This window comes from Gadus morhua, chromosome 15, assembly GCF_902167405.1.
Source record: "Gadus morhua chromosome 15, gadMor3.0, whole genome shotgun sequence".
In the NCBI taxonomy this organism is placed as follows: domain Eukaryota; kingdom Metazoa; phylum Chordata; class Actinopteri; order Gadiformes; family Gadidae; genus Gadus; species Gadus morhua.
The window spans coordinates 11,570,508-11,598,365 of record NC_044062.1 but is presented as its reverse complement, the minus strand read 5'-3'; the positions used below and the strand labels follow the sequence as shown (position 1 = coordinate 11,598,365).

General features: G+C 42.8%; 4 protein-coding genes across 6 annotated transcripts in view; 2 read left to right on the top strand and 2 right to left on the bottom strand.

Annotated features, from left to right (window-relative positions):
• Positions 1–14,358, bottom strand: part of spock2 (SPARC (osteonectin), cwcv and kazal like domains proteoglycan 2) — a 27,363-nt gene extending 13,005 nt beyond the window's left edge. The window contains exons 1-3 of one of the 2 annotated variants that reach the window (XM_030378915.1): positions 13,961–14,357; positions 3,373–3,381; positions 2,784–2,829 (exon numbers count right to left, since the gene is read on the bottom strand). In XM_030378915.1, the coding sequence (XP_030234775.1) occupies positions 2,784–2,829; positions 3,373–3,381; positions 13,961–14,155 (250 nt within the window). In that variant the 5' untranslated portion in view covers positions 14,156–14,357. Of the gene's footprint in view, positions 1–2,783; positions 2,830–3,372; positions 3,382–13,960 lie in introns of both variants that reach the window. The other variant, XM_030378916.1, reaches the window with a different exon arrangement.
• Positions 14,359–17,683: 3,325 nt separating this feature from the next.
• LOC115559817 (DNA damage-inducible transcript 4 protein) lies at positions 17,684–19,087 on the top strand. Its single transcript, XM_030378931.1, has 2 exons — positions 17,684–17,957; positions 18,133–19,087. The coding sequence occupies exons 1-2, from the start codon at positions 17,789–17,791 to the stop codon at positions 18,639–18,641; spliced, it is 678 nt and encodes a 225-aa protein (XP_030234791.1). The 5' UTR covers positions 17,684–17,788; the 3' UTR covers positions 18,642–19,087.
• Positions 19,088–19,168: 81 nt separating this feature from the next.
• dnajb12a (DnaJ heat shock protein family (Hsp40) member B12a) lies at positions 19,169–24,692 on the bottom strand. 2 transcript variants are annotated; one of them, XM_030378923.1, is made up of 9 exons: positions 24,505–24,692; positions 23,954–24,131; positions 23,593–23,738; positions 22,847–23,023; positions 21,093–21,172; positions 20,826–20,935; positions 20,531–20,703; positions 20,058–20,200; positions 19,169–19,792 (listed from the first exon to the last, which is right to left on the bottom strand). In XM_030378923.1, the coding sequence occupies exons 1-8, from the start codon at positions 24,635–24,637 to the stop codon at positions 20,079–20,081; spliced, it is 1,119 nt and encodes a 372-aa protein (XP_030234783.1). In that variant the 5' UTR covers positions 24,638–24,692; the 3' UTR covers positions 19,169–19,792; positions 20,058–20,078. The 2 variants fall into 2 exon arrangements, with proteins under 2 accessions (XP_030234783.1, XP_030234784.1); XM_030378924.1 differs by having other exon boundaries at positions 19,385–19,577.
• A 90-nt stretch (positions 24,693–24,782) lies between these two features.
• Positions 24,783–27,812, top strand: trmt2b (tRNA methyltransferase 2B). Its single transcript, XM_030378914.1, has 2 exons — positions 24,783–25,712; positions 26,182–27,812. The coding sequence occupies exons 1-2, from the start codon at positions 24,858–24,860 to the stop codon at positions 26,803–26,805; spliced, it is 1,479 nt and encodes a 492-aa protein (XP_030234774.1). The 5' UTR covers positions 24,783–24,857; the 3' UTR covers positions 26,806–27,812.
• Positions 27,813–27,858: the final 46 nt, after the last annotated feature.

Here is a 27,858-nt window from a genome sequence, read left to right as displayed (position 1 = left end):
ACGTTTGAGGATAATCCAACAGAAAAGAGGGCAAGGCAGAGACAAAGCAACATGAGCGAACCAACAGAGAAAAAGGAACTGCCAAACTGGGGCAGAAATCCCCCCCACGATTTCTAATCAACCCAGGTGACACACATTTGACTAACGACGAGTTTAAACATTTCATGTATTCAACCTTTCCCCCTTCAATTTTTTCACAGGGGTGAATCGTTCTGTACTGTTCTTCAGCTGGTCAGGTGAAGCAAGCGAACACAAAGCCCCGTTCCAGGATGCTGCTAATGAACAATTTACATATGTGTCCGATGTCTACCTTCCCCGATCAATAAAACCCCACCAAGGTGGAAGACCTGGTGGACTGCAAATCATTGATTTTAAGTAATTGATTTGCGATGAAGTTTCCAATCAGCAGGTCTGGCTGAGAGGGGCTCATGAATAATCTGAGTTTAATCCTGATTGAATAAAAGGAACAGAGGGACAGACAGAGAGAGAGATAGTGAGACAGAAGGGAGAGAGGGGGGGAGAGAGCTAGTGTCAATGTGAGAAAGAGAGAGAATGACAAAGAGGGGATGAGATAGAGAAAGACTGTGTGCGAGTGTGAGAAAGAGTGAGGACTAGAGAGAGAGAGAGAGGACAGGCAAGAGGGAGGAATGGAGAAAGAACGGAAGACGGAGGATAGGAGAGAGACCATGTGTGTGTTTTTTTCAATGTAATGAAGGCGTACACGTTGAGACTTCCTGGTGCATCAATACCAAAGCTCTCCATCAGAGTTTATCTACAGGGCGGCTGATTAAATCACAGGTCATGGACAGTCAACCCAAAACTGCCACCATCACTCCTCTAGAAAGATTAGCTACTCTGCAATAAACATACGCACACACACACACACACGCACACGCACACGCACACACGCACACACACACACACACACACACACACACACACACACACACACACACACACACACACACACACACACACACCTATACACAGTACAGGTGTGTGTGTGTGTACGCATGTACATTTTCATTTTTTTTTTAATATTAGAACATACATCTTCACATTGCTTGTAAATTACTTATGTTGTGCCTTTACTATGTGCAGAGTCAATAATCTCCCACATGCGAAGCATGCTCGCTCACAAAAGCCAAATCTTATAACCTGAGAGATCCTGAGATCCTGAAATGGGCCGCTATGCGTTGTCAGATTCCGCACAGGGCTTCAACCTTTAGTAATGAATACATGTCAAAAGGCTAACAGAGAGAGATCTTGGGCTACATCCATCACTGGGACCGTTCCTTTTCTCTGCGTCAACACATTGAGCCATCGAACAGCTCCCGTTATGTCGTCCCGAGTCAATGAACCAGACATCTGCTGGTTATGCTTGGATCACCCCAGGGCCTCAAAACGAAGACATAACACTAATTAGTAGAGATGTCTCAGACGGAAGCGGATCTCGTTATAACTGCTCTTTGCTCCGTTTAGCCCGTCATGAAGGAAAATGCATAATCAAATGCTGGGAAATTACAGGGTAAGAAACAAGCATTGATTTTAGCTGAATAAATGTAATAATGATAATGAATTAACTTATGATAATATCTTATACATAAAATAATTTCAGATTCTGGTATCTGTCTGTCACAGGCCTGTGATACACCCCTCCAAGCCCATCATTTCAGTCAGCCGAATTTAATAATAGGATGGCATGCCTGTCTGTCTACCTAGCTAGACAGGTAGACACACGGGCACACTCTGCCCGTGTGTTCATTGCTTATCCCCGGAGTCTTCAACAAGCCTAGCCAGACTTTTTGCTGAGGCCTAGGGACTGATGGGATTTTTTCAATTGGATTCTTTGAAAATCGAACTTCCACTGGCTTGTTTCTCCATGTTGCCTGCCATAGCCTTGAAATAAAAATGTGACATTTGAATTAATAATAGCCACGTATAAACCTCATCATCATCATGCCTGAAGGATGATCTTACAAGACACATACAAACACTCAAAGAGCATTTTCTTTGCCAACTACTTAACAGCTATACCTTAAAACCACATTCCAGTAAATCAAGACTTCTTTGCACCCAACTCCTGTCTCCTGTCTCTCTACTACATGTCCTCATTATCTCAACTATTCATCGTAAGGTGTAATTAATCAGTAATTAAGCCTGTGTATATTGGCCTGATGGAATCTACTGTTCAGATGGCTCCATCAAGGTGGCAAGTTAAGTGACGAGTTGAGGAGAGAACTTTGTCGTGGCCAGGCCAGTGGTTCCCAAAGGTTTTTTGTCACACGATCCCACCCTTAGGATTAACTCAATTGCGCTCGCAATCTCAAAAATGTTTCGGTATCTGCTTCCTCATTTTATTGTTTTAAGGGTGGGGAGGCAATAGCTTAGAGCAGGAGTCACAGCAGGAGACTAGGAGCAGGGTGGAGGGTAGAGATGGTCCTGGCTGATACGTGGCTATCTCTGTGTCTCTAGCACACCAGAGGAAAGCTGACCTCTCCTGACCTTTTTCACTGAGAAGCCTCTAGAAGCATGGCCTACTACGGGAACAAGCTAGGTATACGGAGCAAGAGACGGAGCGGTCTGGTTAGCAGTCCTGAGCTTCAGGTAAAGTTGGTCTGTTAGACCTTTACCAAAATAAATTCTACCAACACAATTCTACCACACAATTCCTATAGCTACTACAGTTGTTATCTTCAAATATACACTTTTGATTGTATGCATTTGACACACACCAGACACATTAGCAAAATAAAAATGCAAAAGTTGAGTACCAAACTTACTTTCATCAGAACCTTGAGTGTCATCCCAGGAACGGACATAGTCATCCTGCAGGAACAAAACATTGACAGAAAAATGATATATTTATACTTTAACCGCCCCATGTCTCCCATTATGAGCCATTACAAAGCACAAAGTATCTGTATCCGTAACAGATATTAACATGAAATGTTATTACTCTGTCATCCACGGAGACGGCAGTTAAAGTGTTGAACGTATCCATTGCAGTGTGAACACCAAACCTCCACACACAATGATTCATAGGTTATGATGTGATTCAAAACAGACACAGATGGCCGTGCACGATGACTTTATTACTGTATGGAAATGAACAATGAACAAGCTGCGCTCTGTGCCTATGCGGGACATATGGCGGAGCAGTGACTTGGCATTCAAGATGGCCCCTCCTCCCCTTTTGTTTTACCGCTTAATTAGAACATTGGTCATTTTAATGAGAATTGGCCCCGCCAAACAGCGCACGCGGGTTGAAGATAAAAGCGGAAAGCAGGTAGATAAAGGAGTACAAAGGCATCCAGTGGAATGAATTATTAATGAAATCGGAGTTGAAAGTGTCGAGGTGGAGACACTGACCTCTACCTCCTGGTGTCGTGCCGGCAGCAGAGAAAGAGAAGAAGAGGAAGAGGGTTCAGTGTTAAGTGAAGGAAAAAAAGTTATTTCCGTTGCAGCAGGCGAGGAGTCGAGCTTCATTAACATACATATTCCAAGCATAAAAACCATAAACTCGCTTCACTTGTTATAGTAGAAGGCATTATGTCTTCTGAGATATATATACATATTAATCTCAATATAATACAATATTGTACCGTATTTGAGGATTATATTGAGATTCAACAAAAGGCTGATTTAAGCAGAAACTTAAGTCAACTTGTCATCGCTATTCAGATAATTCACATAGCTCTGTATGAGCTATAGAACATCGTACATGTTATCCTATATTACATGTACTATAGTGCCCTGAAGCACAGATACTGCAGCAGCGATTTTTTTCTGTTGACATAGTGGAACTTAAAATTCCCAAATATAGAAAAAAAATCCAAAATTGATGTGCATGGCACAAATGTTATATATACATTCACAGTCTACCCATTGTTTGAAATAAGCCTTGATTGTGGAATTTTGATTGTGCCTTGCCTCATCGTTATATAAACGTGTACATTTTATGTCCAAATCTCCCGATATTCAAATTCTACAAATAAGAAAACCCTTGAACAATCATTTCTCTGAAAGCACATCTCTTTGAAAATGTAAAACATAAAACCCACAGTAGGAAAGACAGTCTGTCGATGACAAGTAATGATTGTATATTCCTTTGTGGCTGACAGAATAATAATGTAGACCATAAACAGTCTCTTGAAGGCACCAGACTTAACGACCTGGCCTTGAATTACTCCCTTATGGATGACCTGGCTTTCAGACAGGATTGACAATCTCATCAAATGTTATGAAAAAAAGATGCTCAGGGAAACATTTTCAAACAGCGGGCCTAAGGGATACCTAAAGATGGAGGTGAAGGGGGCATAGCTAATTTTACCACATGACAACAATCAGACAAATAATCCCTCCCTCCTTGACTTCTTTCCTTGAATTTGAGAACACACTGACATTATTGAATGGCATTTTGTAGACAGGACAATAGAGAGACAGACAGGACAATAGAGAGACAGACAGGACAATACAGAGACAGGGAGGACAATAGACAGACAGACCGGACAAAAGAGAGACAGACAGGACAATAGAGAGACAGACAGGACAATACAGAGACAGGGAGGACAATAGACAGACAGACCGGACAAAAGAGAGACAGACAGGACAATAGAGTTACAGACAGGACAATAGAGAGACAGACAGGACACTGCAGAGACAGAGAGGACAATAGACAGGGGGGACAACAGAGAGACAGACCGGACAAAAGAGAGACGGACAGGAAAATAGAGAGACTGACAGGACAATAGAGACTGACAGGATCGACCAGCAGTATTGCAGCACGGATCAGAATTGAACCAGGGCCCCTTCACCCAGGTTGATAGCAGACAAGAGGGCTGAACCACCGAGCCGTCCTGATTGTTAACCTTTGAAAGTACCTGGGCTGTCGAGACAGTGTGGGTGTCACGTCTCTGCCTTCACTCAGCTGTCTCCGGGCCCTCTCCAACCCAACCCAGATAACATCACAGAGGATCTCCCTCGTGTCAAACCCGGAGAGTCTAGCGTCTACCCTGTGTTTTCCCAGCCTGCCCCGGCTTCTCGTTTGATTTTTTCCTAACCAAGTTGTGCACCCTTCAGTCTCCTGCCATGATTCAGCGCGCGGTGACGGATCGCGCACGTGGGAGGACGCCCAGGACTCTGTGTCTTCCTCTCACAAATTGAGTTCAAACGCAGAGTAGAACAGGCTGTGTTATAAAAGTGTGTGTGTGTGTGTGTGTGTGTGTGTGTGTGTTTGTCTGTGTGCGTCTATGTGTGTGTGAAGATTGAGGGAACAAAAAAGGAAAGACAATCAACGTGTGAGTGCATGTGTGGGCGGGGTCTGACTGATTTCTGACATTTTCAGACTCAAATGTATTTCGGCACTGAAATCATACACTTGGTATGCTTTCAGCCTGAAAGGGTACCGTCTCTATGGTAACCCAGAAGGTTATGGAAATAACTTTAACTTTGACGTAACACACCTACGTGGTTCACCGAGAACGGCCACCAGTGGGGAGATATGTCAGTTTTTTTTTAACAAGGACCGTGGAGAGAAACGGCACAATGGATTCTAAGTGGATGGCGTTCTTCTGTGAAACTGTATTATGCAAACTCAGACCTTTAATCGTCAAGAGACACACACGGAAGGTCACTGCGATATTCTCAAGATCTGCAAGATATGGTTTTCATTGTCGTCCGTTGCTCTCCCTGCGTTAGGGTGGCTGTGATCCTACCAGAAGTTTCCTGTTTCCTGTCAAACTGCATTCGAGTTCAATGCATTCACAAGTATCCTGATCGGTGCGGTGGAAATATGTGAATCATTGTACCGGAAAAACGTTTGAAATATGTTGACGTGAATGGAAGATGTAAAGAAACATGGTATGGAATCTATATTTGGGCAAACCCATTTTCATCATGGATATTAATGAACAAATAGGGTTAGGCTTCTTGCTCAGGGATGCTTACAGCTAGTTGTGGACATTAGGGTTTGAACCCCAATGTAAACCCTTGGTTCAATTTGGTAATCTATTCAGAATGACACATATTTGTGTGTGTGCATAAATATTTGATACAGAATTTGTGATACATGTGTATTAGTCATCCAACTATAAGTCAGGTCCATCAATGGATGTTTATCTTGATGATTATCCAGGAAACAGTTGTCAGGGACAAACTCTCTGGCATATGCTAGTATCAACCCTGCCATCTCAAACAAGCACCAAGGACACGTTCTGCAACAGTTTACCGTCTGAATGCATGTTCACTGTTCCTCCTACCAACTGACTCTCTGTCAAAGGCAAAAGTCCTTCATAAAAAGCCAAGACACATGGTACATGTGTCTTATGGTACATTTAGGAAGGCTAGGAAGACTGAGGAAGCAGGTCAGTTGATTTGAGCTTGTTAGCGGGGCAAGTGTTTGACAAAAAAAAATCAGGTCAAAGTGGTAAAACCATCTTCTCCTGGCTTTAATAAAACATCCCATTCCAATATGATTTGGCTAAATTCTAAGAGCATTTAGAGTCTGCACGCCTGCCACAACGGTGAAAAATGTGACCGCCCTTTTGTCTTATTGAAGACATTTCGTAAAGAACTTGTATGTTCTGTATTCTGTTATTAACGTTCTTCAGCTGATTTGGTGCAACCAAGGCATCGTTACAAATGGTACTGTAAACAGATGTTTTCCTGAAGCCTGGGTTGGTCACCCAGACTGGTATTGGTCCTTTAAAGAGGCATGGGCTGCCGTGATGGGGAAGTACATGGGCCAAACTGTTCCTCTCCTCTATTGAGACAAGGCATCAGGGAGGGCTCACAAGGCCAAAGGTTACGAGAAAGAGGAACACATAGCACCAGTCAGAGAAAATGATCTACCAGATAGAGGATCATCTGTTGTCTGATCAACTGAATGTCTGCCTATACTTTAATTACTGTACGGTGGTTTTGGGTGACAGTAAAGGCGCTTGAAATAAAATTTATTATTATTATTATTATTATTAATACATATATTTTTGTCTTTAAATAAATGTGTTAAATAAGAGTGTTTTTCATGTCTCTAGGGAGTGAAGTGACAACCAGGAGAATCTGTTGCAGCAAGAGAATCTGCAACAAGGAACATTTTCACACTTCACTGAAAACACTGTGCGTAAAACAGGGGAATTGGACTGAATCATCAAATTAATAACATGTGCTTGTGTGAATCCAAAAAGGCGGAATAATCGCCCAACAACAGGAAGCCAGGGAAGACACAGAAGAACAAGTGTCAACGTAATGTGAATACATTTGGTTGCAAAAGAAGAAAGCTATATTCTTTATATAAATCCATAGTATACCACAAACTTATTTGGGTACATTCTGTTTTCCAGTAAATATACAGTATGTGCTTATGTGTGTGTGTTCCCATTTGCCTGTTTGGCATTGGAGTCAAATCAATAATGAATTAAGTTCACAGCATTTTTCATTGATTGTCTTTCGTTCCAAGTGTAATAAACATGCATGATTTGCACACTGCAATATAGAGACCCCCCCCCCCCCCCCCCCCCCGTCGTTGATGTTGTTTGTGAACTACATCTGTAATGTACATAATGTTCAGAGCAGCACAATAAACAGAATGTTCCTCAAAAGGACCACAAAGTGCTGGACCGAACCAAAGTGTCTCGATTTATAAACTGAAGGTTTTCTCTACGGCCTAAATTGTATACATATTTTATGTGAAAGCTGCTTAAGCCCACCATTAGATGAGATCAGAGAAGAATTAGATACATTAATACATGGGACAGATTCGCCGGGTCATGGAAATATTCTCTTTTATAGATTCATAAATATATCGATATGTATGGATTCATGCATCATCGTAACCGGACCTGAATATTGCATGCAAGACTCCCACAGGAACCAGGGTCTCTACCTTGGTTTTCACCTGGGAGTCTCTGTGCCAAATATTTGTATTCCTCCTGTCATACAAAAATGTCTGACAGGGTCTGCCTCTCTGAATCCATTGGCCAAATCTCCATTGGCCAAATCTCCCTACTCCTCCAGGATCCTGCACCATTGTTAATTATAGTACCATATTAGTTGTAGCATTAACAAAAAAATATGGAATTGTCTGTACCACTCATGTGTTCAAATGCACGCAATGCACTTCATTAACCACACAAGCTCTCAAAGTGGCCATGTACCACTCTTGTACAAATTACTGTATCATCGATTGCTTTTCAGTGCTTTTTTTTGTCACCGTAAAACGCACACACACACAAACACACCCACACACACAATCCTCTCCCTCTCTCCTTCTCTCTACAGCACCAGTGCCCTTCAACAAGCTATTGTGCTGCAGTGGGAGGAGAGCAACAGTTATGCCAGCAGACTATGATGAAAGACAAGCTATTTTCTCTTTCTCTGTCCCTCTCTCTCTCTACTCCATCACTGAGGAGCACCTCGCTCGGCCCTCTGGCCGTCAGCCAAGTGAGGCAGCACACACATATAACGCCATCGGGCCCCGCCAAGACCCACCGGGACCGCCTTCTGGCCGCTCCTCTTCCAGACCTGTCCCGAGCTGGCCCAGACGCACTCCATCTGCACCTTTTACAGACCCGGGACCTTTTGCCCTCCCACGGCTGAAGGATTATGGGTAATGGGAAAAACGTCACGACACAATGCACTTATTTATCACCAAGGGAGGAGAGTGCGTTGGTCAAGATTGGAATTCAGTCACAACCACATAGAGGCCATGCACTACAGACACACATTACAGTCCAAGAGGGCATTCACATTGCTCTGCAAGGAGGAAAAGAGGAGCAATCGAACGTTTGATGCCAGTGATGACATCAGAGTCGTTTAGCTAACATGGCAACCGAAACCAAATTAATACAACTCGGCATGTTGTCCTACCAGCCAAGAGAAAAACATGTGAAAGAGGGAGAGAGAGAGAGAGAGAGAAAGAGAGAGAGAGAGAGAGAGAGAGAGAGAGAGAGAGAGAGAGAGAGAGAGAGAGAGAGAGAGAGAGAGAGAGAGAGAGAGAGAGAGAGAGAGAGAGAGAGAGAGAGAGAGAGAGAGAGAGAGAGAGAGAGAGAGAGAGAAACCGATTCTTGCCACTTTTAGGCTTGTATTATCATTCCGGAAGTTTCTCCATCCATTAGCCAAAGTCTATTATAAGATCAAAGAAGATATGGTTAAGTGCGTGGGATACACACACGCGCGCGCACACAAACACCATGAGCGCAACGCACACACGCCGCCGTGCGATAGGAAAGTAGACTGTGAAGCCACCGACTGGTAATACAAGTGAGACGATGCCTGCATAGAAAAGGTCTTTAATGGAGCTCTTGGCTGGCAGGTTATGAATGCCATTATCCACAATTAGGTTCCCGGGGTCCTGGGGGAAAAGTGATGACAGCAAAAATGGAGTGCGTGGCACAAATCGTAAAAACTTGTTGGAGGAGAGCCAATCGATATAGCCAGATCAAGGCAGAGTCTGACAATCGGCATAGCTCACATAACCGCAATGAGGAGGTCTACCTGAAGGTCTCCTTGAGCAAGATGCCCCCTGCTCCAGAATGACATCTATAATATATTTCTTTGTTTTCACTATAAGACATTTTGGATGCATTGGACTAGTTGGGTCAAATAGTAATTTTATTGAGACTGGCTTATGACATACTTGTTCACCAAGGTCCTTTTTTTTAAGCAGTCTTTTGGACCAGTGTTGACTGTTATCTCAGTCAACACCTGTCCTCATTTATGAAAAAAAAAAAGGACCTTGGTGACCGTGCTTAAAAAAAAGGACCTTGTTGAACAAGTATGTCATATCAGCCAGTCTCAATAAAATTACTATTTGACCCTGTCCATTTATGAGGACAGGTGACTGCTGCAGGCAGAGTAGGCCGTTGGCTTTAAAGGGAGCCTCGTTGAACACCTGGTGTGAGGCAGAATAGCCTCTTCAAGCCTCAATCTCTCTGCTGGTGACTTCAGTATTGGGAGTGTCCGCCCAGATGTAGGGTAGAATAGGTTAACTCCCTTGTCCCCTCTTCTTGGACTGTACCAAGGGGCATCTGTCCTTAAATAGGGATCTTTAAACTTTAGAGTATTACCAAAGAAATAGAGAAAGGGGAGAAAAGGGTAAATCATTTCACAGTTACCATGTGAAATTATGAGAACATTCTTCTATTGACCAAACTGAACCCTGCAGGCAATTTTACTTTTGCTGCGTTGGTAAAACAATGAGAAACCCTGTTGAAGAAATTGAGGTTGAAAATTTGAACCTTCGACTGCATCCCTGAGCTGCATATTAACAAGAGATATGCTCAAAGATTTCATGAACAAGCTAATCTCAGCTCCATATTTTATACTATTAATTGTGAAGTTGAGACGGCCAAAACGCTCTACACACACAGAACGAAAATATGGAAGTACAAGGCCTTGTTTTCCTGTTTATTGGGGTACGGCTGTCCATGACAAACCCCTTGCACAGGGCTGAATGTGAGTCCCTGGTGATCACATGCACGCGTGGTGTGCATGTGGATGCATGTAGTTTACATGTCCTAAGGACAGAGAGTAGCAATCATTTCTCTCCGGTCTTTTCACAGATCTCCTAGGATTGTCTGCTGCCACAGTACATGGTCGAAATTGCAGCAGGATTGCACATTGGATTCATTGCAAGGGTACATTTCCTATTATTCTTTCACTGAATGTCATCGCCTATCGCCATTGCAAGTTCCATATTGCCTCTTGCGTTATTCCATACAACCTTACACAAAACTGACATGGTGTGTATGCATGCTGTGAGCTGTTTCCTTTAAAGAGAAAATGTGTATTTACGTATATTACGCTGTACCATTTGGACTCTTTCTTCCTAGAGCAGCTAGTTCTACGTTGCTTCTCCCTCAAGGATACTTACAGGTGGACTGCGGACATTGCGGTACGAAGTAGGAATCCATTACATTTTGGGTTGGGTCACACTAACACCCTGACCACTAGCCTAACCTCTCCTCCCTGCACAAGTCACAGAACATCCAGTACCTCAATTGAGCCAATAAGACGCCAGCTGTCCCGTAATATCAATCACCATTACAGTGTTTCATGGCGGCGTATTTTTTTCCCTCATCGTTTTATGGATTTCGGTGCATTACTGGAATGAAGCGCTGAACGGACCTGTCGGATTAAAGAGGAGCTTTAAAGGGTTTTAGGTTCAGCGTTCAGTCATGTGTCTATTGTAACTGTTACATCTAATCATCTTTTCACTCCACCAGATTCACCAGGCCCTGGGTTGAATTGAAAGTGGTGTCTGTTTTAATTAAGTGAAAGACCTTTCTTTTATTTTTTTTATCTGAAAGCAAAGCGCATCCCGATAGCGTTATGGACTGCAGTGCGTGGGGGTGGGGTTGTTTGGGTGGGGAGGGTGAATAAATATGAGAAATGGTATTTCTTTCATGTCTCACAGCATCCATTATATCTCTCCCTTGATGTATTAATATTCAGCATTCGGCTCTCGGGGGACGTCGCAAGTCAACATGAATTTGTATAATTTGTGGGATCTGTGTCAAGGGCATTCGTGTAGAAAGAACCCATAACTGCCAGAAAATCAATGTTGTCTTCCTTGTTGTTTTTTAGCTAAAAAAGACCGAGAGTTTGATTTTAGCCGAACAAAAGAGGGTAGATTATGGGAAGTAAAACAGCAAAAGTAAATATACTTGCAAGGAGTGAGTTCAACATTCGGTTAAACGTTGCATGTTTCAGGATCAGTACACAACTGCTTGTGTAGTGGTCCCTGTCTGAATATCTTACAGTGACCAAAGTAAAAGGACAGTATGTATATGCCTCAATATCAGCATATTTCTCTGCTGATACTGCACAATAAATGTACGTAAATTAACAATTGTATGAATATGTATATGTACAATATATGTTTTGTCTTATATACAGTGTTTTACATTTGATAGTGTTTTATTAGTGCTAATCATGCTAAAAATGTGAAGCAGCACCAAACATGCTTTCCTTTAATGATAGAATGTGTTTCGTAGTCCTTTATGTAGCAGTGCACCAATACAAAATCCTTTCATTTTAATTCCTTGCGGGGTAACACACTGGGCTAATAAACCGATTCCGATTATTCATGGCACCAATCTTCTCCATCGATTGCACACTGGGTGCCGTTTCTTCCTAATTTCTTACGGTCTTGAAAGGACCCTCAGATCGCAAGAGAACCAGTCTCCATCACAGAAGCACATCACAGAGTCGCTGTTTCTGTACAGCACCACGCTTTAAATCAAAGTGGTTTCTATCGACGGTGCCCTGGGAGATTCTGGAATGATGATGATGATGTGTGTGTGTAATGTTTCTTCGCCCCTCTCTCTCTCTCTCTCTCTCTCTCTCGACATCATCAAGATGACTACTGTTGTGTCTTTGAAAAAAACATTACAATGACTGAATGACAAAAAGACGACATGCATCCCCTCCTATACTATGGATTTAATCACATGTATAAATCACACATGCATGCACACACGCACACCTAGACTCACGCAGACAAAACACACACACACACACACACACACACACACACACACACACACACACACACACACACACACACACACACACACACACACACACACACACACACACACATCTAAATGATGTGCCAACAGCTATATGGACATGGTAATGAGTATATCAGTAATGAGTAAGTACCTCTGGGAATGAAACCCATACATTATATATAGACATATCTATTTATACAGTGATCTCTATATGAAACCTATAAGGCAGTGTATTGCACTGTATATTTTCACATGTATAAAATGAAACATCTACACATCACTGAAAGAGCGTATGTGTGAGTGTGCATGTGATCAACTCATTGTTTTGATATTATTTATAGGCCTATCTGCAATTGAATTGGCATAAACAATTAATGCTCATTTAGTGTAGTGCGGGAGCAGGAAAACGGTGCAGTAGTGTTGCAATAATTCCCCCTTAATCATGTCACAGGTTTGTGTACAGTACGTGCTGCACAAATAGGCACAGCAGAAATCACTTACTTAATCCCTCACGCAGCAGGAGGGGGAAAAAAGAGGGTGGGATTTTTCGTGGGGTTTTATCTTCCACGAAAGGGTTTAGGCCTATTCTGATAAATACTCTCATCACAGGTAAGCCTACTACACAAGATGGTTCACACATTTTCTTATCAGGTGTTCCTATTGGATAAGATCAGGAAGCCCACAGTCAAATGAGCATCAATCACAATCCAGGTGATGATCTAATAAAACGGGGCAATCGGCCAAACTAAGCATGTGTTAGATGGATCATTGATAATCTTATTACAGTGGTGTCGAAACTTGCGACAGCAGATCACATTACAACCGATGGTTATGATTATTCTGATGTTCCAAGAGGTGTGTGATTGTGCATATTTGCACATCCACAAGCACCCTATCACATCAATTGGGACACCTCTGTTACTGTTTTGTTCTTATTGTTCAATCAAGTGCTAGACAATTAAGAAAACCGCAGATGCAAGATGCATCAAGAACAAATACACAGTGCAAAAGCACACAACATACAAGTGAATGTAAGCAGTGCATTGCTAGAGCTTCATGGGGGCCCCAGCAACCTTCTTAAACATTGGATCTCGAATAGTGGTTATAGTAGTAGCCTCTTCCTATCCGAGTAGCAGGCTTTGCATTGACTCTTGTCCGCAACAGCCAAATGACAACATTTGTGTTCACTTTCCATGCATAATATCCAATGAGTAAGCCAGAAAAAACTTTTCAATGTTTACTCCAAGCAGGATCATACCTCTCCGTTTACACCTAATTGTGTTAAAAGTGTGTGAAAATTAGCCTCAGCTGTGGAGGCGTTGATCAGTGAAGATATAAGGTGAATCACGGTGCCTGCCCGCAGCAGATGTTCGCCCTCCCCACCGTCAACACAGCTTACCGCATTAACGCGGATCTCTCCCACAACACACAACACGCGGACTCACGTCTCTGAAGCGGTTCCAGTGCTTGATCTTACGGCTGTACTGGGAAATGGTGGACAGCCACTTCTCGTCCTCCATAAAATTCCCCTTCTTCTCAGCATCCTCTATGCTCTTTGCGGCGGTCTGGTAGTAGGTCGCGGAGCCCACCAGCACCAGCATCGGGACGAGAAGGCACCGGGTATCCATCTTTCGAACCATGATGGCAGATAGACAACCCCCCCGATAACACCGATATATCACCGATGGAGGCTTGTGCCCTTTTTAGGTGGTGGAGGTTATGGTGGCGGTGGTGGTGGTGATGATGCTGAGGCTGAAGCGAACCTGTGACGACCTGATTAGGTTGGGGATGCTTCTGCGTTTGCTTGGGAGAGGGGCGGACACCACACGGAGGGGGAGGGAGGGTGTGTGTGTATGTGTGTGTGTGAGAGGGAGCGTTAAGGAGCGCGCGCCAGAGAGAGAGAGAGAGAGAGAGAGAGAGAGAGAGAGAGAGAGAGAGAGAGAGAGAGAGAGAGAGAGAGAGAGAGAGAGAGAGAGAGAGAGAGAGAGAGAGAGAGAGAGAGAGAGAGAGAGAGAGAGAGAGAGAGAGAGAGAGAGAGAGAGAGAGAGAGAGAGAGAGAGAGAGAGAGAGAGAGAGAGAGAGAGAGAGAGAGAGAGAGAGAGAGAGAGAGAGAGAGAGAGAGAGAGAGAGAGAGAGAGAGAGAGAGAGAGAGCGAGCGAAAGATGGGCAGAAATAGATAGGGAGGTGTTAACTTATGAGATGAAACTGATCGGGTGGGTAATTCATCCATACACCTTTCAGGTCATATACATTACCGATAAGAACGCACGAACTCACGCACGCACGCACGAACTCACGCACGCACGCACGAACTCACGCACGCAAACACACACACACACACACACACACACACACACACACACACACACACACACACGCACACGCACACGCACACGCACACACACACACACACACACACACACACACACACTCACCCACTCACTCACACTCATACACACACATATATGGAGATATAGATAGATATACAGAAATAGATAAAGATTAAACAGAATACAGAATTAATGTTGACTGAAATGCAGCCCAAACAGTGTTTTTTATGGGCTCTTTAACTCAGCTGCCTGAAAGAGGGACGAAGGGTGAAGCTTTGAATGCAAATCAAATTAAATGGTGCACAAACAAAGAGGACAACAGTACACTTTGGGGTTAACACAGGTGTGTATCAACAAGTTCGATCATAATTGTATTTTCGATTTCACAATTGCATCAATCAAAGAGCACAAGTAAAGAGAGCTGCCGGTAGGAAAATATGTAATCTAATTATCGTGAAGCAGGAGAAGGGAAATTGCTGATTGTAATGTGATCCTGTGATCCCGTGGTCCTGTCATCGACTCTAGATTTGATGCCTATACAAAGCTAAGACAGAGAGGGGGAGGGAGTCATATAAAGAGAGAGAGAGAGAGAGAGAGAGAGAGAGAGAGAGAGAGAGAGAGAGAGAGAGAGAGAGAGAGAGAGAGAGAGAGAGAGAGAGAGAGAGAGAGAGAGAGAGAGAGAGAGAGAGAGAGAGAGAGAGAGACAGAGACAGAGACAGAGACAGAGAGAGACAGAGACAGAGACAGAGACAGAGAGACATACGTGTGCAATTTACTTGGGATTTTTTCTGTCTACGAAAATCAGCAGGAAAAATTATATTTATTAAAGTCCGTTAGATATTGGCAGCCCAATTGCAGTGAACCAATATAGACAAATAAATATAGCCTACCTACATTGACATATATAACCGACATAACGTTTAAATTAAAGCAACAGAAAGTTATCCTACTTGATCCGAATATTGACAATCTGAAAACTCATTGCTTTAATTTGCAACCCTGAATGTTTTTATGTTTTCAGTCACCAAATGGTGAGCAACCGTTTGGTGTTAATTCTGGATCAGTCCATGTTTACCAGGGTGATGGCTGAAAAAAAAGAAGACCCACAAATGTTTTGATTCAGTGGCCAGTAACAGTAAGGTCAAGGGGTCGGGGCAGGCTTAACAGTTTAGCCGAATACTAATCTATAGTTTACGGTCAGTCCAGCCCCCGTTATCCAAGAAAGAACTGGATTTGAAGGGATGGCAACATTTGCACATCTTAGCAAATCTCGCTATATATATATATATATATATATATATATATAGGCTATATATATAAAGGCTGCATAGGATTCGCATACCATAATGTACAGAGTGGTTTGGTAGACGACTAATTAAGATAGCCAAAATGAAGGAACCATATGAAGCAGAAAAAATGTCTATAAGCACTACATCGAAAACGCTGTGAAAGATTCGAACTAATTAATTGGATGATAAAGAACATGTGCCCGCACCCTCAGGTTGGATTACCCCATCGATGGTCTTGCAGGGGCGGAGATCCGTTTCTGCCACCTCGAGCAATAAATCACCATGGGAAGAACCGCAGCTCTCTCTCAGGTGCCGCAGACACACAAGGACACAGAGACTAGTGACACTGCTCGGTGTTGAATGACTAGACTAGAGGGAGAGGATAAACTAGACTAATGGAGATAAACAGTTGGTATATTCTACTATATCTTGTTTCTGAGGATACAAATAATATCTTAAGGCTACTTCATCCCCCCTTGTTGAGTGAACTGGACTTCGCATCAGCCCGGTGTTACTATAGTTACAGACAGGCAAACCCGTCCATGACCCATGCACCGCTGGCCGAATTAATCAACAAAAGTGGATTCATTCATCGTGTTCCAAGAAGAGCAAAAAGCCGTGTGGATGTGTCCCCTTTTCTCCCTCGTACGCTACAATATAGGCCTATGTAGGCCTTACTTTTTATGGGAGTATATTGGGGAAGGCATTTTAAGTGTTGCACAATAAAATATAAAACAACGGTGTTTAACAATGTCAAGCTGTCCTAGACAATGTAGGCTCCAATAATGGCTTTAATCATGTAAAAAGAAATGATAATTCTGACATAATCTGTTTTCCTACTTTTAATAACGGACCACAAGAAAATGCGGTGGACGTCGGGTGAAGACGTGCTTGAACGCAGCTCTTAATTTGTCGAGAAACGAATGAATCATCACTACTTTGACCGTCAGGGGCGGTGTACTGATGCCACCATGTGGAGATGTTATAACATTCATGAAGCTGTTAGTAACATTTTTATAATCTAGATTTGACATAAATGTTTGAAAGTCTACGTGTCCTAAATCGTAGAACTAAACTCATTTTCTGAATCCTTTGTTCTTCCAAGTTATTGTGTGAATCCTTTATCATTTAAAGTTACTGTGTGCGGTCTGTTGGAGTCTACCAAATAGGCCTTTTTTTTATCAATAATCGGCTAGTTTATTTAGCAAATAGATGACATTGCAAAGTGTGACACATGTCTTTGCTTAGATAGGTAACGTTAGGCTACATAATTCAAAACAGGTTTAAGGGGAAACAAGTCCTGACGCCAATCTATGTTGAAATCAATGGTTTCAAGATACGTGCTAGACGTGTGAAACGTTTAGCAAGATATTCAAATCGCTTTATAGACAAGTCCTTTGAAAGTTAGGGGAGTGGGAGTGGGGGATAGGGGGGGGGGGGGGTGTCGCTGTGTAGACCAAATGTTACCAGGCAGAGTTAGAGACGTGTTCTGAACGATCATTGGCTGAACAAATATATGGGAGGGGCCTTTAGGCATGGGTATTTAAGGCTTTGTCCCATTGTTTCCAGTGTTTTCCAGCTGGTCTGGTCTGGTTAGGGGTAATAGCCAAGCACTTTTTGTTTTAACAGTAACACTTTTTCCTTTGTATTAAATATGTCGTTTTCTTGCTCGCAATCAATGGACGGCAGTTTCCCCCCGTCCCCGGTTGAGGACAGGGTCTCCAAACGACTGTCAGTGGGCAGTCTACTACAAAGGCTGGCAGAACTAAAAGGGACATATCAGTCGGGAACAACAGCAGAGCACTGCAGAAAAAGTCCTACTGGTAAGGGTTGCAGGAGTCAACTGCTTTTTATTTTATCTCCGAATGACAAGGTGCAACACATCTAACGGGTCTTAAACCATTACAGTCTGAATGACGTTCGTTCAGACTGTTCGTTTCTTTACATTGAATTGACAATTCATTCACCCTTAACCCTTAAACTTTGATCTTGTTTTAGGATCTGTGGTAGACTTATCACTTTCCGAGTCAGAAAGCAGCGTCCTCTTCGACCCTTTGGAGGTAACGCTGTCTGAGGAGATAGTGGCCACCATAGCTCGCAGTCTGAGCGACGCTTCTCTGGGAGCTGCCGGCAGCTCAAAGCTGATCCTACCTGACCGCTTGCTGCACAGCATCGGACAAGAGCTCGTCCATCTGGCTGCCTTTGAGCCCTGCGGCCTCCGGGGGGCGCTTATAGACCTGTGTGTCGACAATGGAGGCCAGGGAGACGTGTGCTGCGTGGAGCAAATAGCTGTGGATGCAAGCCTCGTACCAACGTTTCACGTAACCCTAGTGCTGAGGACGAATACCGGGGGGTTCTGGCCGAAAGTTCAAAAACTCTTCAAGACCAACACTCCACAAAGTGCCAACGCCCGACGTCCTAAAACCCTCAGACTCAGTCCTAGCTTCCGGGCCATCAAAAGGAAGTTGTACTGTTCAGGAGAACTGGTGGTTGAGGTGTGTTGCTGAGCAACGTGTCTCCTGCTGTTATAACGATGGATGTAAAAGTCAAACGCCATCAAAAGCACTCTTACTAGGGGAAGACCGGTTACAAGTTTAAAAGGGTCCTTATATAGGAGAACAGATATCTTGTTAAAGCACTGTAGTTATTTTCAATATGCAATAGACTTACATTATACTAATGTAAAACGAGAAAAGCTTTTTTTCTGGTCGAGTGATTGAAGATGTTGTCTTCAGCACTGTAGACCCATACCAAAAAAAAATTGCAGGACCAACTGACATGTTTAATGGCAGCTTTTCTAGTTGAATGAATGATATAATGCTGGGCGTTGTGGGTATGGAACAGTTCAGTGCTCATCTTTGGAATATGAATTACTGGAAGCTACACCATCTGCATGTATTTGATAGTCAAATATGTCTTTTTGCAGTGACAAAAATAAATAAATTATTTTCCAAAATTGTCTCTGAAATGTGTTTGCCCTCCCAAACTACCCAGCAATAATAGACAGGTTATAAAAGACGGTCACAGGGAAACATTATTTCAACAAACTTTAATACAATTTTAGCGGGATTAATTTAATAAATACAGGTTTGTTTGATTCTGGATAATCATAATCGAACAAGCTACAAGCAAACCCACAGAATAACATTAAATTATAGAAGGATTTGTATCTTAATGCAATTGAATCCTGCACTGTTAAAAGTAAATTTATATTTACATTGGTATGAACTATAAAAATTACTATATTTAGTCAGTGGCTCAGGTGCCCCATCTACAAGAAGGCCAGGGGATTCTTTTTTTCCTTTTTCATTAAAAAAAAAAAAAAAGACTTGGGATATAGACAGTGAAATCTTAGCATTATTGATATGCCATTCAAATAGACAACATTTTCTCTCTTCTTTGCCTTCTTTAAATCTTTTCAGTTGGACGCCATCTTGAAGACACTATAGGAAAAAAAATGTCAACAATCGACTCACAGCATGTCCCAGTCCTGCAAGAATTCAGCCAGCAGTTGCAAAGGGCTTCCTCTGATGAAATCTGTTGTCCACAATGCTAATGGTAGTTTTCGGATTTTCACGGTATTTTTTGCTGCAGTCATATACTCCAATTTGAGTTGCGCCAACATATTTCTTCTAATTCAATTCAAGTTTCTAATGACCTGAGAAAACAAGGGAGAAAATTAGCAATGTGCAGGAGTGCTTACATTAATGATAGATTCATTAATTAATTCATTAAAGCCATGGGGACAGGATGGAAAGGTGCATCATTAATGAATGTGACATGATTTCAATCACATTGCATACATATTTTTTTGATGCAGGTTATTTCACTCCACATTACGCTAGTATACAGAGTATATGACAAACAAAGGACTTGGAACATATTAGCCAAGGATAACAATCAGGGTCTTTTAAGCCACTCACCCTAATGTGCGTCAATGATTTCTAGCCATGGATTAGAACCTGTATCTCAGACAACCTGGAGCAGCTGGGGGTTCCCATTCTCTGTGCCCTCTGGTATAAATCGGAGTCTCCAAAGTATCGGGCACGGTACAGTAGGCCTTCCTCTGGAAAGACAAAGAAAAATAGAAACATCCAAAAACATACGTCAGTGGGTTGCAATGGTGCAAGATAAACATTTTAAATATATTCCACAATATGTATACATTCAACTGCTGGAATAGACTTTATAGGTTGAATTTTAACCCACATTTATTTTACTATAAGTGATATTTGACAAAAAGAAAAAGATTTCAAATAAGAAGTCAAGAGGTTATTCATACAACCTTGTTATTTAAGTGAAAGAATATTGCATTGAGTAAGCACAAACACCATGAAAAAACGATTTTAAACATAAAATGAACTCCACAGAAACCAACCAGATCAGGCAAACTCACTCTGCTGCTTCTCCTTCCAGCAGTTGTTTCTGAGGTTGGAGATATAGTCTTCCTCCACACTTTTCTCTACTTGCTTCAGGTTAGTTCCAGAGTACTCTTCATGAAAGCGCTCTCCCACGTAGAAAGGCACCTTCAGCACGGACGTATGCCTCTTTTGAACGTGTCCAGATGAACTGGCGAAACATTGAAACAATAGAATATGAGGGCACAAACTAAACGATAGGAAAAGGATGAATCATCTGCCGGACTTCACGACCTAAACAAAATGAACTTTTTCCATTTTTAAAGGGCTTACGAGCGGTAACTAAGGCTGTAGGGGGGCTGGGAGACCATCATTTGGCTGAGAGCAGAAACCACGATGAGGATAAGGATGGGCATGAGCTGGATAAACAGGGCCAGGCCTCCCTGTGGAGAGAAAACACATCACCTTGTTGAGAGAGCTGCCCAAAAGATTCAGTGCAGTACTACACACCCATGACCGTAGATGTTAGGCGCAGTGCTCTTCTGCAGACCGTCTAACGTCCAAGACGTAGTGTGCTACATCAAAACACACAAGACTTGCCTCTCTTTGTTGCTCTCTCCTTTCTTGTCTGTGTTGATTTGCAAAGTGCATTCTGCCATTTCTGTAAACATGTACATTGCCTTAAAGAAAAGAAAGACAGCAGTGAAAGTAAAATCAAGCCATATGTATATATAAAAGTGAAATAAATGTAAATGTAAAAGCATTGAGATAAGGAGAAAAGAACCACGCCAAAGAGGCTTGGCATGTTTTTTTTCAGGGGAACACGTCTGTCAATCGTATGATTGCAAGGGTTTGATTCTACGTCAGCCCTTGAAAGCTGGTTGGACAGGACGAGGAGCTGCATACACATGACCTCTTTGTGACACCTCACAGCCCACATGCAACTTTTAATCAGTCGGTAAACATCAGCGATAGTTCAAACAGGCTGCTATACCGATCGGTCAATCCTGCTTTCACCATACGTCAAAGTGACATGTGAACGTGTGTAGAGATACTAGGAGATGATGACCAAAATCAAATTATTTAGTAAAAATGAAATAGCCCAGTAACAAACATGCATATCTTAAAGAAAAAAAAAGTGCTGAAGGCAACATTAGAGACCACTTTTGAGTGTCGTGTTTGATGACACTCAAAGGCAATGCACTGTGAGAATATCTGTCTTGAGGTAAAAATGCCTGTCTCTGTATGAGCTAATAGATTTTACCCTCGGCCAATTTCCTTGCTGGCCCTGAGAGCTCAGCACAATGCAACTAAAGACAACCCATAAAAAAATGGACATATACATGCAAATTAAGAACACAACTTCATCAAGTGGACCCAGACACACTGTAACTTAAGAAAACGCATACAAATAGACAAAACACAAGTAAACTAAGAAAACATTTTCATCAATTGGGCAACACATTTGCCACATTTAGAAAACAGTCGGTAAAAACCAGACAATACAACACAGAAACCAACTGCAACTACACCATATGTCAACGGAAGTGCGTCCAGAGTACACTTAAAAGAAATGAACACGTAGTGACACTGTAATAATATCTGAATCATACGATCCACAATGTTAAAACAAACCAAAAACACTTACATTTATTTCCAACACCACAAACAGATTGTCGAATTTAATAAGGCCATGACTCAAAAACTTTTACGGCAACACCAAGCGTGTCCATCACTTTAAGTGTCTCCCTGGAAGCCCTTCCTTTGTCAAATGGTTTTATTGCAGCGATGTGTTGTCCTAATTTGCTTGTGTTTATTACTTTTTGCATGTTTTGTACAGGCACTAAGGGCCATTCATTACGGACCAATCAGGTCATCTCCTCCGTGATTCGTTCTTGGAAACCTTCTTGCCAATTTGAAATGAAACACTTCTCAATGGGGGATAAACGTAAGGAGGACGGGCCTGAGAAAGAGGGGACTTTTTGGGGTTGGTTGATTTCAAAAGCTTGCTCTCCAACACCGTCTCACTCACTTTTTACATCTCTGGGATCGTACCTACGTCACCTTTTATTTCAGCCAACAAGCCACAAAGTGGTGAAATAAACATTGTGCACGATAGCTTTCTCAGAGTTTGTTGGTGAATGGTAAACAGTACTGACTGGATGGGATCTCTGTTCTGCCTATAATGCCATCCCCGGTTAGGTAGGGCTATCACAATAAGTCTACATTCCCGGTCAACATAGAGGTGGAGTCATTCTATGGACAGTTGGGTTTTATGTTGGTACTGGCAGGGACCAAGACATAATTCGCGTCAACGGGGACCACCTCAGCAGCAAGTACAAAATAGTCCTTACTGGATGGGAATCCGCCCCCAAAGAACATGTTGAAGAGATCCTCTGGAGAGATGTCCGCCTCAAAGTCATGGCGCTGGTGCTGCCTCTGTCTGGTGGGGTGTGACTGCTCCTCCCCGTACTGATCATACTGCTGCCGTTTCTCCGTATTACTGAGCACCGCGTAGGCAGTCCCGATAGCTGGTTTCACAGAAACAGGAGCACATGGCCATATGAATAATACAGGACATTTGGTTAGACTGCTATCCAAAAGATGGGAGCCACGATAACAACATGAATGTGTCTATTCTTAGATTGGGGGAAGTCCCAGTGGGAATTGATCCCCATGGGCGACAACCATTTTTCTATGTTGAAATACCACTGTAGGTGCGACAGATCTGAGTCAGTGATTGCATTTATGTTTCTGCAATGGTGATTCAATCCGCCAAAAGTCACAATAACTCTAATTCAGTGATCTGTTGCAAAGATGAACTTTTTTTTTTATTGTCTTTTCTTTCTAATTACTTTTGCGTACCTAAACAGTCCATCATAATTTCACTGGAAAACCTAGCAGGAAAGTCTGTGCTTCCATATTTTTGAAGGGTGCCCCTGCGAGTTACCCACGGCATACCTAAATTGACTATTCAACACAGAAGTATAATTTGGTCCTAACCCCATCAGTGTTTCTGTTGTATAAACCTACTGACTTGGCCGATCATAGTAAATCAATGTACTTATCATGCTATGATAGAGGGACAGCAGCTATTCACCTTTGAAGGCCTCCGTGGCTCCTGGTGCGTGGTTTTTATCTGGATGGAATTTCAGAGCCAGCTTCCTGTACGCTTTCTTAAGATCCTCCTCCACTGCATCCTTTTCAACACCAAGGATTTGGTAGTAATCTTTACAACTCTTGATCCTTTAAGCGCACAATCATCATAATAACAAAGAACAAGATCAGGTTATGGAAACAGACGTGATAACAGAAACCCATAACATAGCTACAGCAGGACATGTTGCACAACTCAAGTCATTGGAGAGGTGAACTGGTCCTAGATACAGCTACCTGCCGGGGAACTTCAGCCACATCATAAAAAATGCATCATTGACTGAGCCTGGTTAACACAAGCTCACTTTTTGACCGCGTCAAGCTGATCTGCCGTATACGGTTTGGATGTCTCGGCGGCCCCCTCTCCTGACCCATTCGCTTCGTCTGCTTTGCTGCGATGTTTCATTCTGGGTCCATCTCCGTTCATAGTATTGTCATTGCTGTCTGGGGGCTTTCCATTCTGTGATAACGACTCTAATAGATCTATTAAAGAAAGGACGTTATATCAGTACAGACAGATACGCCAATTAATTTTCAAATACCGGTACTAAGCAACACACTTTGAGTTCAAGCAGCTTAAGACTAGCAACGTAGCAGCTAACTATATTGCTATGAAAGTGTTGTCCAAACTGCAACCACAAACATGGCAATGGGGTCTAAGTCTAATCAAAAGTCTGGATTAATGAACAATAGGAGGAGGATAACACTGGCCGAAGTAAAGAACTACATATACCAGTTTCATCTACGAACAGCTTGTGCTGATTCGAGATGCTAACATTAGCTGACTGGATTTGGAAGTGTTGGCCCTCCGACTGAAACAAGAAACGCAGCGGAGGCAGGCATTGATTCGACATACTTTTTGCCTGGTCTGTTGGATACAAACGTTGTGCCTTTTCCAAAAAACGTCTGCCCTTCTCCGCTTGGTGGTTGCTTATCGCATTTCGAGCGATATTTATGCACCGCTCGGCTTCGTCCTTGTTTGAGTCCATCGCGACACAGCGGAACTGTTTACTTGCCCCGGGACGCGTAAAGGTGACGCACACGTCTCGGACACGTCATCTCTAAGCGTTTCTGAAGGATAAACTTTTTTTGCAGCAAACCGTGGTCGCAACCACTCCCTCTCTGCGAGTCAAACACGTTTGTTCTCAATTTATTGTAAACATACTTTGGTGAGACTGTGATTCCTCGTTGCCTTAATATTTTAATAATATGGCTTTGACAGTCCCATGCATGAAGCCGGTCAATACTTTTCAACGTCAGCTCCAGGGCTTTCTATGGAAGTCCTTTTTTTGCATATCAACTGTTGATATTTTTAAAGTCAAACCGCCAAAGAAAATACGGAGAAAGAAACAAAACATGAAAGCTTTCGATGAAAGCATGTCCTGGGAAGACAGACTGGCTGATGCTGTGACACCCCTTTGGAGGCTCAGTTATGATGAACAACTTCACATCAAACAGCAAAACCAGGAAAATATACTGAAACAATTCTCTTCCCAGCTTTCCCATTTAATCTTAGCTCAGCAATCACCGGTGGTCAACGATACGTCGGGCTTCTCTGTTCTGCCTATAATGCCATCACCAGTTAGGGACTTCTATCGCAATAAGTCTACATTCTCTGTCAACAAAGGCGTGGATGGCAACCCTAAAACAGTCGGGTTTTATGTTGGTACTGGCAGGGACCGAAACATTATTTGCGTCAATGGAGACCACCTTCTGAACATGCCTGAAAAGCACAAACAAGTGGCCAGATGCTACCAAGAATTCATTCGTCTATCTCCCTTAGATTCATGCCTTCTGTTCCATAAAGGAGGTCACTGGAGAGAGGTCACGGTCAGGACCAATGCAAAGGGCCACACTATGGTTATAGTCTATTTTCACCCACAAACACTTGTCCCAGAGGAGATAGCAATTCACAAACAAGCCCTTGTGGATTACTTCACAAAGGGCCCGGGAGCCATTTGTGAGCTCTACTCACTGTTCTTCCAAGAGACTTCCATGACCCGCTGTGATCACGAAGAATCCCCATACCAACTCTTGTATGGCCAGGCACATATACACGAAGAGGTGAGTTCTGATAACACACACAGGAACTTGTTCCACCACATACTGTAAACCAGAGAGTATTCTAAGTATTGAAAGAAATGATGTATTTGAAAGATACCATTGCCACTTCCCCCTGCCTCAAAAGAATGAAGCAGAAAAATATATAATTCATATTTGCTCAGTCATTTCGTAGCCTGCGGCAGTTAGGGGGTTGACTTCTGGTTTGGAGTTTAAACCCCAATTTGTCCCCTGTTGGCACCCTTGACTAAAATGTCTCGACCCTGCCTTCTAAATAATGACATATCATTATTTAGTATCTAATACAAATAGGACAAATCCCTTTGGATATTAAATCTGCACTCTTGAGTGGCTTGAGTTGTGCATAGTTACATAGTGCGGGTTTAAAGCGTCAACAATATTACTAAATGATAATTAATAGCAGTTGCATTCACATAGCGGTTTGCGTGATCATCATTTATGTCATTCACAGCTGCTGAGCTTCAAGTTCCGCATCTCCCCGGACGCTTTCTTCCAGGTGAACACGGCTGCAGCCGAAGTGCTCTTCACCGTGGCTCGGGAGATGTGCTTCCCGGAAGGGGTGGCGGATAGGGTGGGTGGTACCCTTCTGGACGTGTGCTGCGGCACGGGCGCCATCGGCATCACCCTGTCCCCCGCGGTGGAGCAGGTCGTCGGGGTGGAGCTGGTCCCACAGGCGGTGGAGGACGCCAGACACAATGCCGCGCTCAATGGTGTGCTCAACTGCCAGTTTCTCGCCGGAAAAGCAGAGGTGATCCTTCCCAGGATCTTTCCCCAGCTGAGCAGTTCCGAAGAAGGAAGTGGCGGTGGCGGCATGGCGGCTTTGGTCAACCCTGCCCGAGCCGGGCTTCACTACCGCGTGGTCCGGGCGTTGCGAAACCAACCCGACGTGCGCAGACTGGTCTACGTTTCCTGTAAACCAGATGGAGAGGCCATGAGGAACTTCATTGAGCTTTGCTGCCCTCCGGACCCACAGAAGAAACTCACAGGGGAGGCCTTTACCCCGAGAGTGGCTGTGCCAATCGATATGTTCCCACACACAGAGCATTGTGAACTGGTGTTACTTTTTGAGAGATAGGTTTGGAACTTTATGTTTATATTTTTATATGGTATTAAATCCTGCTAGCTAGTTTTTTGTTTTTTTGTTTTAAATGGAGGAATGATCGTGTATACTTGCATAAACAGCTACTGCATTCATTCAAGTGAAGAATGTGTTCTTCTACCCAATTAGATTGACCAATCCAATTTGTCCACTGCTCTAATGCTGTACTCAACCACTAGATGGTACTGTTTGGGCTTCCACGTGTCTAGTATATCATGTCACATTGTCAAAAAAGTAATTGTTTCACAATAGATTATGGTCACACTTTCAGTTAACTATAGTTCATGTGCTGAATGGTAAAGTAGGTCAACACAAGAGAAGTGCAGTAATTTATTGCAACATAGTTTACCATTATTCTTTTGAATGGGGTAATGCAGTGCTGATGTCCGTCCCCTCATTGCGAGTTCAGTCACCCCCAATGGGATGAGCAAATGTGTTTACTTTGTTGCACAATAAACTGTATCTATATGATATAATTTTTTAAATAAAGAGATTGGGATGTTGGTGCATGGCACGAAACGGTTGAGTGGGTTATAATCATCCGATCATAGATAAGGGACATGGGGCGGCACCTCGGCCATTAGGTTGGGTCAAAATATTGGAAAATAATGTATGCTTCAATTATACAACAATCCAACCATCACTTATACCTGTTAACGCACTATATCTCTGTCCCACACGAGCTCATATGATATTGATGATGAGATATTAGGTCTATTGTCCTACATTGGATTGCACTGATATCAATCTGCGTCTGCTTTTTTACCATCCATATTAGCCCTGCTTACCATACATTTCAAGTCGCTTTCCTGTCATTGCACAATCATTTTTGCACTTGGATCCAGTTGTATGCAACAAGATCTTGCATTTAAACAGTTTAGTATGGTAGCATTATGTGTAGTGTAGGTTGGCCTAATTTTTGCCGGCAAATCTTTTTGTGTATTACTAATTGTTATTTTGTGGATTAAATTGTGTTTATTGAGCTACAGGTTGTTTACATTTCATGATTAAGAATATATCTAACCATCC

Excerpts from the sequence above, each read along its gene's own strand:
- LOC115559817 (XM_030378931.1), top strand. The coding sequence starts at position 17,789 with ATGTCGTTTTCTTGCTCGCAATCAATGGACGGCAGTTTCCCCCCGTCC. Across the intron at positions 17,958-18,132 it reads CTGCAGAAAAAGTCCTACTG|GATCTGTGGTAGACTTATCA; the intron begins GTAAGGGTTGCA and ends ATCTTGTTTTAG.
- dnajb12a (XM_030378923.1), bottom strand. The coding sequence starts at position 24,637 with ATGGACTCAAACAAGGACGAAGCCGAGCGGTGCATAAATATCGCTCGA. Across the intron at positions 20,936-21,092 it reads GGAGAGAGCAACAAAGAGAG|GGAGGCCTGGCCCTGTTTAT; the intron begins GCAAGTCTTGTG and ends TTCTCTCCACAG. Across the intron at positions 20,201-20,530 it reads CTGGAAGGAGAAGCAGCAGA|AGGAAGGCCTACTGTACCGT; the intron begins GTGAGTTTGCCT and ends TTGTCTTTCCAG.
- trmt2b (XM_030378914.1), top strand. The coding sequence starts at position 24,858 with ATGGCTTTGACAGTCCCATGCATGAAGCCGGTCAATACTTTTCAACGT. Across the intron at positions 25,713-26,181 it reads AGGCACATATACACGAAGAG|CTGCTGAGCTTCAAGTTCCG; the intron begins GTGAGTTCTGAT and ends TGTCATTCACAG.